This window comes from Trachurus japonicus, chromosome 24, assembly GCF_045865225.1.
Source record: "Trachurus japonicus isolate A0001 chromosome 24, Traja_1.0".
NCBI classification, from domain to species: domain Eukaryota; kingdom Metazoa; phylum Chordata; class Actinopteri; order Carangiformes; family Carangidae; genus Trachurus; species Trachurus japonicus.
In genome coordinates this window covers 9,338,476-9,355,218 of record NC_140930.1, presented here as the reverse complement: position 1 = coordinate 9,355,218, position 16,743 = coordinate 9,338,476, and the positions used below count along the sequence as shown (strand labels likewise).

Genomic DNA, 16,743 nt, shown 5'->3' with positions numbered 1-16,743 from the left:
CAAAAGAAGCACAAGCCAGGCAGTAGTAGGCTACGTTAAAGGGATAGTATCATTTTTTTTAAAGTGGGGTTGTATGATCTACAAATAGCCCCTAAGTACTTTAATTGCAGTAGAAGACTCTCTGCACTCCTCCCGTTAGCAACGCCAGCCCATAATAGCCCTGCCCAGAGATTTACAACATACATTGTTGTGAATGGACCCAAAGAAACGGCCTATTTTCATGAAAAAGAAAATAGGTTTTACGTGAAAAAAAATACACAGTTCCATTGTTCGCTATAATATAATTTTTTCCAGCCCTTCAAAGTGCAGGAAAAACGCAGTTTTTATTTGGACCTAACCAACTGCTGATCGGCGGGCGCTAAACCTGGGCGGAGAGATACGTGAGTTGGTTAGGTCCAAATAAAAACTGTGTTTTTCTTGCACTTCGAAGGGCTGGAAAAAATTATATTATAGCGAACAATGGAACTGTGTATTTTTTTTTCACGTAAAACCTATTTTAGGCCGTGAAAATAGGCCGTTTCTTTGGGTCTGTTCACAACACTGTATGTTGTAAATCTCTGGGCAGGGCTATTATGGGCTGGCGTTGCTAACGGGAGGAGTGTAGAGAGTCTTCTACTGCAACTAAAGTACTTAGGGGCTATTTGTAGATCATACAACCCCACTTTTAAAAAATGCTACTATCCCTTTAAGAACCCGGATTGTGCGCTCAAACCAGTCCAAAAGTTCAGCGTGTGGACCGATGTAGCTACACTTCACACACCCTCAGTGATCACTGTCGTGGCTACGCAGCGGAGTATAACCTGTGTAAATCAACGTACCGGTAGGGAAACGTTTTCTACCAGTCAGAGGAGTCAGCTGATGTGGTCTCCACCTCGCATTAAACAGGTGATGCACACAAGCAAAAAAGAAAGAAAGAAAGAAAAAGAGCTAATTGAAATAACAAAACAAGACGGTAGACTCCCGTGTCAGCCTCTAGTGTGTGCGTGACGGAGGGAGGGGGAGGGGGAGGGGGGCGGGGTCACACTACGGTACGGCGTTTAAAACCCGAGACACAAACAAACAGACTGTAGAATAAACGACTCACGACGAGGTGAAGGAGTCGTGTGACGCTGCTGCGGGAAAACACTGATCAACAACGTCCTCACTGAGACGAGCGAGGAGATCGATCGATCGTCAATACGAAGCTGCAGAAAGACTGGAAACACTTAAAGGGATAGTTCAACATTTTAATGATATTATAGTCTGGTTTGTCAGGCTAATAATCGTGTATAATTATGTAACATTACTTACGACACATGAAGCAAATAAGAGAAAGAATTACAGCCATGTCTGGAATGTAGTTCTGGCTGCATTTGCCTCTAAAACAACTCTGTCTCGTAATGTTACGTGATTATTTCATAGCGTGGTGAATCTCAAAACAACATGCACGGATTATTAAACGTAACAAACCTACTGCTATGGGGATTATAGGATTTATGGCAATAGGAGAATTTGCCAAAATGTTGAACTATGCCTTTAAAACTCACACTATAAACTCATATGTTCTACTCATATGGGCTTCAACAAATAATCAGTTCCCTTTTTGCCTTTGTGTTTTGTCACAAATTATAAAAATAATCACAGTAGTATGCAGTTTTATCTCCATGTGAGTAAAAAGACAACAAAAATTCATATTTTTCTTTGACAGTAACAGAAATACTCATTTACTGATCACAATCAGTCAATCAATCAATCAATATTCTATCAATCAACTAATCAGGCCTTAAACTGTGTCATCAGGAAAACACTAAAACTTCATGTTTCTGTCCAACAACAGCTGCTAATACTGTAATAATAAGTTATTATTTCTAATTTAACACTAAATGAAGATTAATAATCAGTTTATTTCACCTGAGAGTTCAGCTCTAATCGATCAGATCGGATCAGACTCGTATTGATCATCAGTGGGTTAAACGAAATGAACGAGTGTTTTTTCCCAACACAACGCCGCTCCGCTCCTTCGCCGTGTGTGCGAGCGGTTCGCTGGATGTCGAGTGCTGGAAACGGTTCAAAGGAACTGAAAACAGAAAAATAAAATAAAAATAAAAATTTCGGGGTGCTCTCTCTCTCTTTGATCCCCTGAAGCCTTAATTTATTTAAGAAAAGCTGTAACTGGTATTTCTAGTGTAGACGCTGTTTTGAGTTTGGGAATTCTTGTTGAATTACATTTATTGGTTAAACAAACAAATCGTCTTAATTTATATTTTAATGTCTGTTGCAATGGGGGGTTTAGTGTTTATAGTCATTTGCAGGGATAAATTGCTCTAATTATTCATTGCTGTGCCTTTTTGATCTTTTTTTTTTTTTGTTACCTTTCACCAAATATAAAGAGGGTTAATAATCAGACTGGCATTTTAAAATGAGAGTAGCAGTAGAGTGATTGAACTACAGTAGTTTTTGTTTTATTTTTCTAATTTATACCTAAAATGTATTTATAAATTAAGTTGTACACAAGTTGATGTAAATATTTTTTCTCCTCCCTGTCAGCTGATTGTTTTTATTTTTATTTTGTTTTATTTTCTTAGGGCAGGCCCTCGTCAGTGTCCACTGCTGCTGCCTTTTCTCATTATGTTTTTATTTCTGTCTCTCAAACACCCAAAATCACTCACTCACACAAACTATTTTTTTTTTCTCTCATCGCTTTTCACTCTTCATTCTCGTCTCTCAACCAAAGCACTAAATAGTTGGGTTTAAATCCACCTTTAGATTAATAAATAACCATCACAGCACCGTTAAATTAATGTTAAATGTGACACTACAGTATCGACTTACCGTACACAGCTCCTTTCAAAATAAAAGTTCACATTTCCTGTCTGTGAGAAGCACTACAGCCGCCTCATGTCACGATGTCGATGATTTGTTTCGTAACCCGCTGTACTTCTTTTTCTGTGTGTGTTAGGAAAAGATCTCTGAATGTAGTCGTTGTTGTCGTTGATCATGGTGACCACTGGCGTTCTGCACTGGTTTTGTTGTTTTCATTGTTTTCAAGAGAGAGAATTTTATTTTTGTGTACATTATTTTTGCTCTGGGAGGTTTGGGAACAGGGAAGAGGGTGAAAAATAAAGAATGTAAAGAGAAAAAAAACATGTTTTACATCCACACCAGCTGTGTCGTATTCTTATTAGTTGTTATTATTATGAAGCAGCTGATCGACTGTTAGAGCTGTCAGGTCTCATTTATTTGGTCTAGAAATATATCCATTAGTAAAATCTTCATAGATTTTCCATTATGTTGCTCCCCTACTTCAAATAAGTATTCAAGTTTTGATGAATGTAATAGAAAAACATCAATAATGCATTTATATAAATGACATTTTTTATGAATTAACTTAAATATATAGATATTCATCAACCACAACATGAAACAAAGAGGCAAAAATTGAAAACTTCTATCAGTTATTCATTGAATTTGGGATTTTATTTTTAGATGACTTGTCTATTTTATCTCTGATTCAAATCAAGATCTTAATCTGTTTCATCCTGACAGTAAAAACTTAAATAACATTAAGTATGAGCAGAGCTGCAGCAGTGTGAAACTTCAAAGATGACCAAAGAAAGAAACAGAACTCAGAACAATTAGAAAATATTTTTTTCCCATCATCTGAATGATTGTGATACATTTCTAAATTACATACTATATCTACCGTATAAAGTGATGTAACCCTACTCAAATTAAACCTGAGATTTTCATCATTTTATTCTGAGACTTAATAAGTACAGAAAATGTCTCACCTCCAGGACACTAAAACGTTTCACTTTCACACCTTGAAGGACGATATAAAACTAGATTTTAATCAGATTCAGAAATCTCTTTATCCACCTATAAACAGCAGCAGCGTTTTATGAGTGAGATGCAGGTCGATGTGAAGAGTTTCAGGCCTCCTGCCACCAGGGGGCGCCACAGCCACACACACAGTGAGAGTTAATAAACCAGCCCCAGTGACCCAGTTCTGCAGGCGTCAGTACTAAATACTGTGTATATGTGTAAAATAATGTGATACCAACAACTAAATATGAGTTTCTGACACTTAACTGTGACTTTTCTTCTTTTATTTTATTTTTTTACCTCAGTGTAATATTTGTCAGAGTTCACCCGACACCAGGTGTTGATCCGACAGCTGGTGCAACACCGTTTTAAAACCTTCTCACCTGAAAAACATGTTTGTCCCATAAACCGTATATAAAACATGTTTGTCCCATAGACTGTATATAAAACACGTTTGTCAAATCTGACATTCAACTGTTTTTTTGTTGTTTTTTTACCTAACACTCACCTGTTTACTTTCACTCAGGAAACATCTGAAAACCACTGATGATTCATAAAAACACATTTTAAAGTAAAATCTGAGTTTGTGATGAGAAAATTACTCATGTTGTGTGGCAGAAATCAGTAATAAACACTGGGACAAGTTCAGTTTCAATCACCAGGGTGGAAAATCACAATTATTAATCATAATAATTGTTGTGCCACCTTCTGTTAAATGTAAGACTTTCTTATAGCTACTCCCTCTGCAGCTTCCCCTCTTCATTGACGACACCCGAGACCTACAGATGCCTCAGGGAAAAAAAAAAAGATGCTGCACATTTGAGTTTCTATTTTTCAGATCAAAGATCAATAACAGAGTGAACTCGGATCTGGAAAATTAACAAAAAAAGGTGACACAGATGTGATTGAAAACTGTGGGAACTATTTGTTTCTCTTTCTCTTTATAATGAAACCATGTCTTGACACCCGACCTGAACAGTTACCCAAGATAATACATGTTACGATTTATACAACTTGTCATCACCACAGTCTTCTGGAGGTTTCTTCCATTTTTCTTCCACCATTGAATGTTTTTTGAGTTTTCCCTCATTTGAATACTGGGTCCAAAGTCAGGGGAAGTTAGATACTATAAAGACTAAATCATTTATCTGTGATATTATTGCTCATCATTCTTATTTTTAATGTATAATTGATATTATTGAACCGTATTTGACTGTTTTTAGGTGTGAAGACCACAGTCACCGCTTCAACATCTCTTCCTCAGGTCACAAACTTCTCCAGTAAACGTTGAGTTAAAGGGACAACGAGGAGTTTTGGAAAGCAAAGTGTTCTCTCATACTACATTTACCATGAGCCTCCTCCGCGCGCACGGTGAAATTCTTGGACCGGCGCAACACGGACGTCTTTGCCAAGGATGTTTTCATTCATCAAGAATTAAAGTCGGAGGTTCGAAGACGATCAGATACCGTCGTAGCTCCGACCATTAACGGCGATTCGGCGGCGTTATTCCCATGACCCGCCGGGCAGGCAGCGTCCACGAAACCGAAGTAAGGAAACGCTGGTCGGCTCGCCCAGCATTTCCACCGTTAAAGCAGAAGTAAGTGGTCCGGTCGTTTTGGCTAATGCTGCGTTCCAGGCAGGCTTTTGAAACCGTAAATTACAGCTTCAAGTCACAACTTACGACTTTGTAGCGTTTCAGGCAACCCACTCGTGTTTTTCCGACCTGTTTTACCGGTGAAAGTCACTATAACGGCCACTCGTAACTTCCGACCCGTGAACTCGTACCAGATCGAACTGGTACCACTTCACGGTCGGAAAAATACGAGTTTCCTTGAACGCACCATAACAGTCCTCGTCCCTACGTCGCCACATTCACGGCGTCCCTTGGCTGCACACACAGCCCTGCATGCCGTTCTCTCTCCTCATTGGATAAAAACTGTAGGATATGAGAAATGTTTTCTCCTCGGCTCAGAGCAGAGCAGAGTGACTGACAGACCCGTGTTTCAGACCAAACACTCTATGTAAGTGATTGCTGTCGGAAGATATAACTATTTAAGACTTATATTAACACAAATATATCACTTACTTCTGCTTTAATTAAAATAACAAAATAACGAGACAAAACGATATATTTATCGAAAATGGAGCCATTAACAAGTGTGGGTAGCGTAGATTCATCCACAATAATGTGAGACTTTTTTATAAACAAATACAAACTCCTCGTTGTCCCTTTAAAGGACAATTCCAGGCGAATTCAACTCGGGGGTGTATTTTCCTATCATTTTAGAATGAATCTGAAGATTTTCAGTTTAATTGCTCCTGTTTTGCGGTAGTTGCATCTGTCCCTGCATCGCCACGGCAGCAATGAATGGGAGTGGATGTAAGTTCTGCTGTTTAGGCTGTTTCCAGCCCTCAAAGCCGCAATTTTTTTCCACAGACAGCGTCAGATGGCTACTCAAACATGCACCGAGAAGTTTATTTACTTCAAGCAAGCCGACATGTTTGTAAAAGTCGATCTAATTCAAAGTCTCCCGGAGTCTCGCGCGAGCCCGAAGTTGCAGTGCTGGTGTATTCAGGCGCAGTCGGAAAAGCTACCGCTTGTGTCATAAGCACAGGAATATCAACTCTTTACTTGCTTGAAGTGTAAATTTTTTTCCACAGACAGCGTCAGGTGGCTAATCAAACATGCGCCGAGAAGTTTTTTTTACTTGAAGCAAATAAAGAGTTGATATTCCTGTGTTTATGACACAATTGTAGCTCCTACTGCGCCTGAACACACCGCGCACGGCAACTGGGTCTCGCGCGAGACTCCGGGAGACTTTGAATTAGATCTAGTTTTACAAACATGTCGGCTTGCTTGAAGTAAATAAACTTCTCGGTGCATGTTTGAGTCGCCATCTGACGCTGTCTGTGGAAAAAAATTGCGGCTTTGAGGGCTGTAAACAGCCTAAACAGCAGAACTTACATCCACTCCCATTCATTGCTGCCGTGGCGACGCGGGGACAGACGCAACTACCGCAAAACAGGAGCGATTAAACTGAAAATCTTCAGATTCATTCTTTTAGACCTAAAATGATATGAAAATACACCCCAGAGTTGAATTCGCCTGGAATTGTCCTTTAACAAGTGTGGGTAGCGTAGATTCATCCACAATAATGTGAGACTTTTTTATAACCAAATACAAACTCCTCGTTGTCCCTTTAATAAAACCCAGACACCGGCGGAGACATTGAACGTCACACGGCACATCACTGAGGACAAACAAGTTAACTTAAACAAGCTTATTTTTAATGGATCTGCAAAATTGTTTGAATTTCCAAAGAGAACTTCTGTACCTCCCGCCCACAGTTACCCAGTGGCAAACGTTACACAACGTTACAGAAACGCTTCCAACCCAAAAGAAATGTGCATGCAGGAAACAAAACAAAACAAAAGAAAAAAAAAAAAATTAAATCAACCCAAATAGGAAAAAAAAAAAAAAAGTAAAATAAATCATACAGACAAAAATAAAACATCAATAAACAGGACATACTGTATAATGCCGTTCTCTTGGCTGGAGGAGAAATTCAAACGTTTCTGCTTCTTCGGCCGTAAAAACCGACAGAATATTAAACTGTAATTTCATTGGGTGGATGTGGCTCCGCCCACCACACAGCCCCGCCCCCGTCTTCCATATAAGGCACAGGACAAAATAAACCCCCACATACAAAAGGAGCTGGCCACGCCTCTGTCACTTGGTAACAAATTGTAAATGACCGAATACGGTTAGACAACAGAAACCTCACTAAATGTACAAAATGTTAATCCTACGTTTTTGTCTTTTTTTGTCTTGATTTTTTATTCTTTTTATTTCCTCTGACTGGTGAGTGCTGTGGGTTGGGGGGAGGGGGAGAGGGAGGGGGAGGTTATAAGGGGGTGAGGAGGGGTGTCCAACCAGGTGAGCTCAGGCAAAGGAAATATTAAAAATATGAGCTTGTCTTTTCACACGTTTTTCTTTTTCTTTCTTTCTTTCTTCTTTTTTTTTTGTTTTTTTTACAACCTTTAAAACAAATGACAAGAAATGTGACTGGATTTTTCTCTTTTTATCAGAAATAAAAATGATCATTAGATGGAAGAATATGGTGCGATGATGATGACAATGATGATGGTGGAGGAAGAGGGAGGAAGGGAGGGAAGGAAGGAGGGAGGAGGAAGAGGAGTGGAGGGGGAGTTAAACGAGTGAAGTGGTTTATTGTTTTATTCTGATAAAGAGACAGACAGAGTGTCAGTGTGCAAGAAAAACTCATGAGACAGGTTAGAGGGCGAGAGAGTTAGAGTTAGCAGTTAGAGAGAGAGAGAGAGTGTGTGTTTGTGTGTGTGTGTGTGCGCGTCAGTGTGTGTGTATTTGTGTGAGTGTGTGTGTGTGTGTGTGTGTGGGGTTGTGTGCGTTAGTGTGAGTGTGAGTGAGACAGAGGAGTTGTTCAACTGCAGCACTTGCTCTTCCAGCCTGTGACTCCGCCCCCGCTGCTGATGTCGACGTTTTCACTGTTGGGCTCTTTTACAGGCGTCTGAACGGAAAAAAACAAACACAAACAATTAATCAATAACATCAACAACAACAATTATTTAGATCTTTATTCAATTAAAAATAAAAACACACACAGTCCTGCTGCTCTCATATGAACATTAGCTGTTTGCTGTTACAGTAAACTTAATTTATATGTTACATAGTTCTTAAAAGCAGCTTTAGATCTACTTCCTTGCTCTATTTTATTAGTATTTATTCTTTATGTTGTCTTTATAATCATTATTTTATTTCTTTTATCACCAATTAAAATGGTTGTTTTTGTCATTTGATGTAAAATCCAATCCATTTTATTTATAAAGCACAATTTTAAATAAACACAAAGGTTTCCAAAGTGCTGTATAGTACCAGTAAAATAAAAACCCATAAAATATGATTTTAAAAAAAAAGACAAAATACTCAAGACATAAGACATAATAACACATAATAAATATTTGATGTTGAAAAACTGCAATACAAATAAAGATTATTGTATTTATTATGTTTATATGATTGGGATGCTGCTGGTTAATGAACATCAGTATAACAGCAATATAAAACAATGTAAACTTAAACAGCATTAAAAAGGCTTTAGTTGGTGATCCCTTCGTGATTTTGTGACATTTTATTATTAATCAAACTTGGATAATGATTAATCAATAACAAAAACAAACACAATCATTAATTGCAGACAAATACGGCCGCACAAAATGTTTAAGGTTTTGCACTGCACTGCACTGCTCTCATTCCTGGTTCAGGGATGTTATTGAATATTTGACTGTTCTTTAGAGTTATATTTGTGGTTGAACTGAAATAAAAAGTTTAGTTTTTTTTAATAAACCGATTGCTGCTGCTGTGACGAGGAGAAAACGACGTTCACTAACCAACGTTTCTACATTTAACCCTCTATGGTACGCATCATGATGCCAGTGGGGGAAAAAATGTTTGGAGTGTTTTTATGTCTCAAAATAGACTAAATAAACATAATCTAAAGAAATTTTTAAAAATTATTTATTTTGGGAAGTTTTTGGGATTTGTTGAGTGTAGGCAACATTGTACCATTACGGTTCATCATATACTGTATTAGAAACACCAGTCTCTGTAGACTTTCACCTCCACTGGCCTCATCCTCATCCACATTCTCATCTTCCTCATCATCATCATAATAGCCTGATGTTTACTTTACTGCATCCAAAATCAAATTTATTAAGGAAAAAAAACAAAATTATGATGAATTATATGTTTTTGAACATTATATTTACACCTAAACACACACTACCATAGTCTCATAATGCAATTTTGATTCCATAATGGTCCACTGTTGCCTCAAGGCAACATTGCAATTTTCTATAATGGTACGTTGTTGCTTTCGGGCAACAGGTGCTTTTTAACAAGTTTCCATTATTTAATAAGTAAATAAATTGCATGGAACTATTAAAAATTAAACTTTACTAATCTATTAGTGTAAATATATTTTTTTCCAGATGAAAAAGGGCCAGGAAGTTATGTTTTCAGACCGTTTTAGTGGATGGCAAACCTGTTTCTTTTGAAAAAGTCTGAAGGGTTTCAGTATGGCTTCTTGAAAGTCATGTGATAAATTAAAGCATTGTTATTGGTTCTCTAAGGTCTCCTCTCTTTTTTACAAGTATTACAGCATTAAATGGGATGAATTGTGGAGATGTGACAGGCCAAAAAGTGGTATGTTGCCTGAGGGCAACATGGTACCATAGAGGGTTAAAAAAAGGCGACACCGACCTTTCTGAGGATGTCTTCTGCTAACGTGAGGAAAGCCTTCTCGATGTTGATGTTGGCCTTGGCGCTCGTCTCAAAAAACCTAATGCCGTGCTCCCTCGCGATCTGTGGAGGAGAGAGAGAAGGAGAGAGGAGAGGAGAGGAAGGAGTTAGAGTCAGACTGGAAACAGTTGAGGAAGGTCCCGTCCAAAAATAAAGCAGCTGATCCCCGGTGTGGAGCGGAGATCAGGTGTCAGTGGTGTTAGGACCGACTCAAACACACAGTAGCTAGGTGTGTGTGTGTGTGTGTGTATGAGTAAGCAGATCTGAATCTGGGATTGCTAAATCTGCAGACTTGACTAGTCACTTGCCTGTCGGCTGTGAAACGGAGCTGGATAAGAAGAAGAAGAAGCCCCGCCCCCTCCTGATCTAACACTCGTCTGCTCTTATTCTTCTTCACTGTGTTTCCGGGCAGAGCAGCACCTGGCCGAGGGCGGAGCTACTGTACTGCCCTACAAAGGCAAAGTGCAGTATCTGACCAATCAAAAGTGTGGCATATTCTCTTCAATCTGGTAGAATTTGATATTGGTACGGCTAAAATTTCCAGAGTTATTGGGCTTTTTTATTTTGCTGTCCATCCAAAAAAGCACTGTGAAGTGAAACCAAGGCAAAAGTGCAGTATCCGCCATAAAACGGTAAAAATTGGTCAAAAAGACAAACTACAAAATACATTTAATTCAATACACCTTTATCTAATCAATTATAGACTTGGTAGTTACTCATAATTTGATGCTTAAACCTGACAATGAAAAACACAAAAAGCTGTTTTTCTCAGTTTGGCATTTTTACAGATACTGCACTTTGCCTTTGTAGGGCAGCGAACAGCGAACAGCGGGCGGAGCTACACCTGAGATTACATCAAGACAGGAGACCAGACTCTATGTGCAGCAGCAGCAGGTGAGGTGACGTCACCACAGTCAAGAGGAAATATGCAAAACCTCTGCTGCTTGACTGAGTGGCGAGAGAGTCCTGGCTGCAACTGGATTAAAAACATGTCTGACGGGTTAAAATTAAACTTCTATAAATTAACGGGTACGGGTGGAACTTAAAGGGATAGTAGCATTTTTTAAAAGTGGGGTTGTATGATCTACAAATAGCCCCTAAGTACTTTAATTGCAGTAGAAGACTCTCTGCACTCCTCCTGTTAGCAACGCCAGCCCATAGCCCTGCCCAGAGATTTACAACATACAGTGTTGTGAATGGACCCAAAGAAGCGGCCTATTTTCACGGCCTAAAATAGGTTTTACCTGAAAAAAAAATACACAGTTCCATTGTTTGCTATAATATAATTTTTTCCAGCCCTTCAAAGTGCAGGAAAAACGCAGTTTTTATTTGGACCTAACCAACTCACGTATCCCTTCAGCCCAGGGTTAGCGCCCGCCGATCAGCAGTTGGTTAGCTCCAAATAAAAACTGTGTTTTTCCTGCACTTTGAGGGGCTGGAAAAAATTATATTATAGCAAACAATGGAACTGTGTATTAAAACCTCTTTTAGGCCACGAAAATAGGCCGTTTCTTTGGGTTCATTCACAACAATGTATGTTGTAAATCTCTGGGCAGGGCTATGGGCTGGCGTTGCTAACAGGAGGAGTGTAGAGAATCTTCTACTGCAATTAAAGTACTTAGGGGCTATTTGTAGATCATACAACCCCACTTTAAAAAAATGCTACTATCCCTTTAAAGTAACGCGGCCGGGTACGGTAACTATTTCACTTTGAAAAGCAGACACCAAACAGACAACGTCACCACCCACACCGGTAAGAGGAGATGATGGACGAGATAAAGTCCAAGCGATCGCCCGTTTGAGCAGTTACAAGCTGCTTCATTCATTCATTTGTGAGTTCTCATAGACCCGACCCGGTCCGATCTGCAGGTGTGGAAGAAGCCTGGACCCGATGCTGCCGGACTCACGAGCGTTCATTCTCTGCCGAACCGCGGCAAAAAAAAAAGTTAAAGTTATTAAATGTTTTTGATCCGAACTCGGTGTCGTGTTGTTCGGCCTGGTCCGTTAATGTTAATCTGTAGTGAAGCTGAAGCACCAGAGTGTAAAACAGAAGCTCTCAGGTCTATTAAACGCTGCAAAACAATCAACTACATTCGACTATGACGCCCGTACACACTGATAACAACAACAACAACAACAACAACAACACAGAAGAAGTAGAGTGTGAAGCCGGTGGAGAGTTATGGAAATGTGTGGGTTTGTTTTCCCTAAACTTCATCCGGTCTGGTGTTCATCCACAGCTACACATCGAACCGCCATGTTGGATGGATCAGACACAGACGAGGTGGGAGAAATACGTAACAACACTGACAACAGGTATTGATCTTTTATCAGATACTGACAATTGTAAATAAAAATTGTTGTGTTTTTTGCACTCAACAATCCCATTTAAAGGTCTTGAGTCGTTGCAGTTTGTTAAACCAGAACTAAGTAACTTTTCAACCTTCATAAAATATTTTCATAACTTTTGTGATGATCCATCGACTTACAACAAGTTGAATGACACCTCTGTCATGGCCTGAGGGGGTCTGTATCTCTTTCTCTGGCACTAAGCAGCTTTGAGGAGCATGGTAGGAACCCGGCTCTCACTTTACTTTCACTTTTGCGAGTCACAACAAGGAGGGAACAGGCAAAACGGCACTTTAGCAATGGATTATGTTTGTGTTTTCACTTTGAAATGATCCACTGGAAACAGAAACTTAGTTTTGATGTCTTCTGTTAATTTTAATGCAGGATATTTACAGGGCTTCACGCTAGTGTTCATGGGAAATGGAGTCTTCCTTCAGGCAAAACACTACCGCTTTGGTCCACAGGCGCCACCAAACTCAACCAAAACTGAAAGTTCTTTAGTACTGCTTTAACAAAACATTGAAACTGGGCCCCCTCCCCTCGGGCTCAACTGTGTAGCCTCCTGCCCCAGACAGCAGCAGTTGTCAGGACCACAAAGGAAAGGAAATACAGTCTGAAAGAACCGCTGGAGCCATGGGCCGATAGCCGACCATTCGCCAAAACACCGGTAGCCCCTGGTGTTATGCCGCTGTGGTGAGCTGGGAAGAAGCGGCGGATGCTAACCACTAGCCGAAGTTAGCATCGAGCTAGCTCACTGCAACGGCCCTAATACTTGTTACCAGTCGAGGCTTTAGTTGTCGGGAATCGGTCTGCAGCTCCAGCGCTTCACTCAGACTGTATTTCTTTTTCTTTGCAGCCCTGCCTGCTGCTCAGAGAGAGAGAGACTTAGTAGCATCAGAGACAGCTAGTGCGGCTAGCAGCCCCGAGCTCCGTCATTGGCTGGAGAGAAAACACAGACTCTCTCGCCATAGATATCTATGCTCTCTTGCGACTCTCTCGCTTCTCCACCCAGAAACGTCCACGTGCATAACAAAACCTGAACAAAACAGACTAGAAGCCCGTAGGTGATGATTAAGATGGATTTCATTTGTATAAGTCTAGTGTTTATTTTTGGACACAAAACTCCAGACCCAACCTTTAACAAGAATTTTAAATATGCCAACATCTGTTTTATCTGTCAATCAAAGTTTTCCTCTCAGGACACTGTGATAATATCTTTGTCTTGAGGCCTGTGGTGATTCTCAGCTCTGATCAGACACCAAATATTTCACCACATGTGTCTCAGTGTCTTTGGTTTGACATGTTGAGTCACTTTAACCTTCTGTGGCAAACACACACAGATTCATTATCAATCGTATAAGGAGAGTAGGTGATTATTTAAACCTTTTACCAACTCCCTCCTGTGTGGTTTCACCCCTCACTTCAGAAACCACCGTCTCAGTGTGTGAGAGATTCAACAACCTCCCACAACAACAACACGAACAACATCATCATCATCTCAGATCAGTAGTAGTGACATTTCTCTTTACTTCAGGGTCTGTCCCGTCTCTACGTCTGAACACCTCCATCTTTCTTTCTCCTCCCTGGCTCAAGTTGTATTAGGTTTATTTTCTGACCCGACAGTAAAACATCTCCAGTGACAAAGCAGATTTTTTTTTTCCCCTTAAAAGGAGCTGCACTGTTTGTGTTACAATACTACGACATCTTGAGAATGACTGCAGATCGCACACAGAGACGATAAATCAGTGTAATTTACTTGAAGCTCGACTAACACACACTGGCCACAGAAACTGCCTCAAGTCGACAGTAGATGAATAAAGGATGTAAACAGACACGATCACATCCTCTCCTCCTCTGAGTGAATCACATCAATCACCTGTAATTTACCTACTTTCCTACTAACACAAACATATTTGTCCAGTTTCCATCAGAACAAAGCACCAACCACCGTTATGTCACATGTCGATGGCCTTTGTCCAGTCGACCAGTCCCGAGCCGTCTCCGTTGCATTTCACTGAGAAGCCACACGGTGACATGACGGCTCCTCTAACTCCAACATAGGACGAATCGCCTTGTTGTTTACAACTACTTCCGGGTAGAAAACCAGCATTCGAACAATAGTGACGGACGAGAGTTTCGCTGTATATATCTAATTTTTCATGTCACTATATCGCCGTTTAGACTAATCTGATGTTTGTAAAGTCTATAAAACCAATGATTGGACTAGGCCTGGGACGATAATCAATAAATCAATTAATCGCACGATAAATGAAAATGAACTCGATAGTTTTTCCGGCCTCGATAAATCGCCATGTGCATGCGCACGTATTTGTTTTCCTGGTCTCTCGCCTCCAACCAGGCTGGATGACAAGAGGCTTCACTCTGTGCATCGGTCTCAGCACCTGGGCCGTTTGTTTTGCAGAATGAAAGGAGTGAACCCTCTTCTCAGTCATCCAGGATCTTTGTTTCCCAGAATGCATTTGGCAGCAACCGGCAGCGCAGCGCTAGCTGTAAAGCTAAGCAGCTAAAAGCTATTTTACCGTAATTCTTGCTGCCGCGCTGTTAACACGTCACTTTTTAAAGTTTTAATATTTTTTCATGCCAGAAAGTCACAGTTTAGATCCCCAGTCTGTGGTCAGTTCATCCACATATCAACTGTTAGGAGATTTCCTCTGACGATTTTGGAGCTAATGTGGTAGCAGCGAGCAGGAGGAGCGGGGCTTCCCACAGCCTGCAGCCGCCTGCAGCAGCTCACGGGCCGGTCAACCTCCGTCATTGGGGGAGAAAACGACTAAGAAAACTTATCAGCAGGTTTTTAGAGGTTTACCGCCGGCTGGTTTAATACTTTTTAGGAGATAAATGCTAGTCTCATTGATGAAATCTTACATCTGTGGAAGTCACATTAGTTTGAATGAAAAGTGGAGCTTCAGGTGTGTAACGTTATTGGACAGAAGAGCTGCACTGCACTGTTCATTATTTTTTGTTTATATTATTTATTTAGGATAGTAGCTATATAAGTTCTTGTCATTCCAATTACAATGGTTAAAAAAAATACTCATGAGAAATAAAAGTTTATCGCATTTTTTTTTTTTTAATATTCACTCAGATGTATTCGTCGTCTGACTGTGTGCACCAAACCATGACCCTCATGGGATGAATACAAATACTGTTACACCCCTACGTCAGGGCTCGACAGTGCGACAGTTTTGCTCGCATTTGCGAGTTGATAATAGCCCGTGCGAATAAAAAATTGCATTCAGTCGCATCAGTGCGACTCGGACAGAAACTGCATGCACCGCTTTGCATGCTGTTTAACGTGAGCAGTATCCCCCCCCGCCCCGCCCCCCCTGCCTGTTTGGTGATTTTGGCCGCCGCATTGATTAAAGCTTGTGTACATCGGGGCCGTTCAGATGTAACGTCTTTTCCGCACATTACTTTCAAGGTAGACGCGCGTCATGCACGCCAAGGCGACACCGTAGCAGCGCACATTCGGTGCGATGCGCTTTTTTTCCGTGCACGTTCGACCTGCTTCTCCCTCCGGTACACGGTCTCGGGCTGTGTCTCTCTTACTGTTTCACACGGAGCTCTGCCCCAGGTGAAGGAAGCCCTTAGGTGGTACGTGGCCTCCGAGGCTACCGCGGAGCTATCAAAAAAAAAAAAAACGCTTGTCGCGGTGAGAACAGCTGACATGTGGTCACAGTCTCACAGTGCAACATTCATATAAACTTCAACCTCAAAGCTCCCTGTCTGACCTGTCCCTGAACATCACACAGGGGCAACATGGAGCTGCTTGTGTGACAGGTTGTTGAGGAAAAATGTTTGGTGTTTTTACTGTTCTCAAATGTAAAAATGGGTCATGTTGGACCCTCAGCATTATTTAAGGCTTAAACAGCCTGCTACAACATTTTTCATTGTGCTCCTAAAAAATCTTAGTGTAGAGCCCTGTATGTAATGTTCAGCTTTTTATACTGAGGGAAATATAGGTTCACTGCTCATCAATACCCCCACCCCTGGGCCACATGCACACACATACAGCATAAAACTAAAAACTAATATTGGTTGTAATAAATATTCTATTTTCTCACACATATTTGCATTGTTTGTCTTTCCTGATTTTTGTTAAGGCAAAGAGCCAGTTAAAACATTAAAAATTAGTCTACAGGGTTAGGATTATAGGCTAAATCTACTTTATTTGTTTGAAAATGATATTTTCACCAAAACGACAAAATTTTTATTGTGCTACTAAAAAATGT

At 40.4% G+C, this 16,743-nt stretch overlaps 1 protein-coding gene across 1 annotated transcript in view; it reads right to left on the bottom strand.

The window, feature by feature from the left end:
* Positions 1-7,070: 7,070 nt before the first annotated feature.
* The window catches only part of rab10 (RAB10, member RAS oncogene family), a 29,309-nt gene continuing 19,636 nt past the window's right edge, over positions 7,071-16,743 (bottom strand). The window contains exons 5-6 of the mRNA XM_085771810.1: positions 10,103-10,204; positions 7,071-8,351 (exon numbers count right to left, since the gene is read on the bottom strand). Of these exons, the coding sequence (XP_085627936.1) occupies positions 8,265-8,351; positions 10,103-10,204 (189 nt within the window). The 3' untranslated portion in view covers positions 7,071-8,264. The remainder of the gene's footprint in view (positions 8,352-10,102; positions 10,205-16,743) is intronic.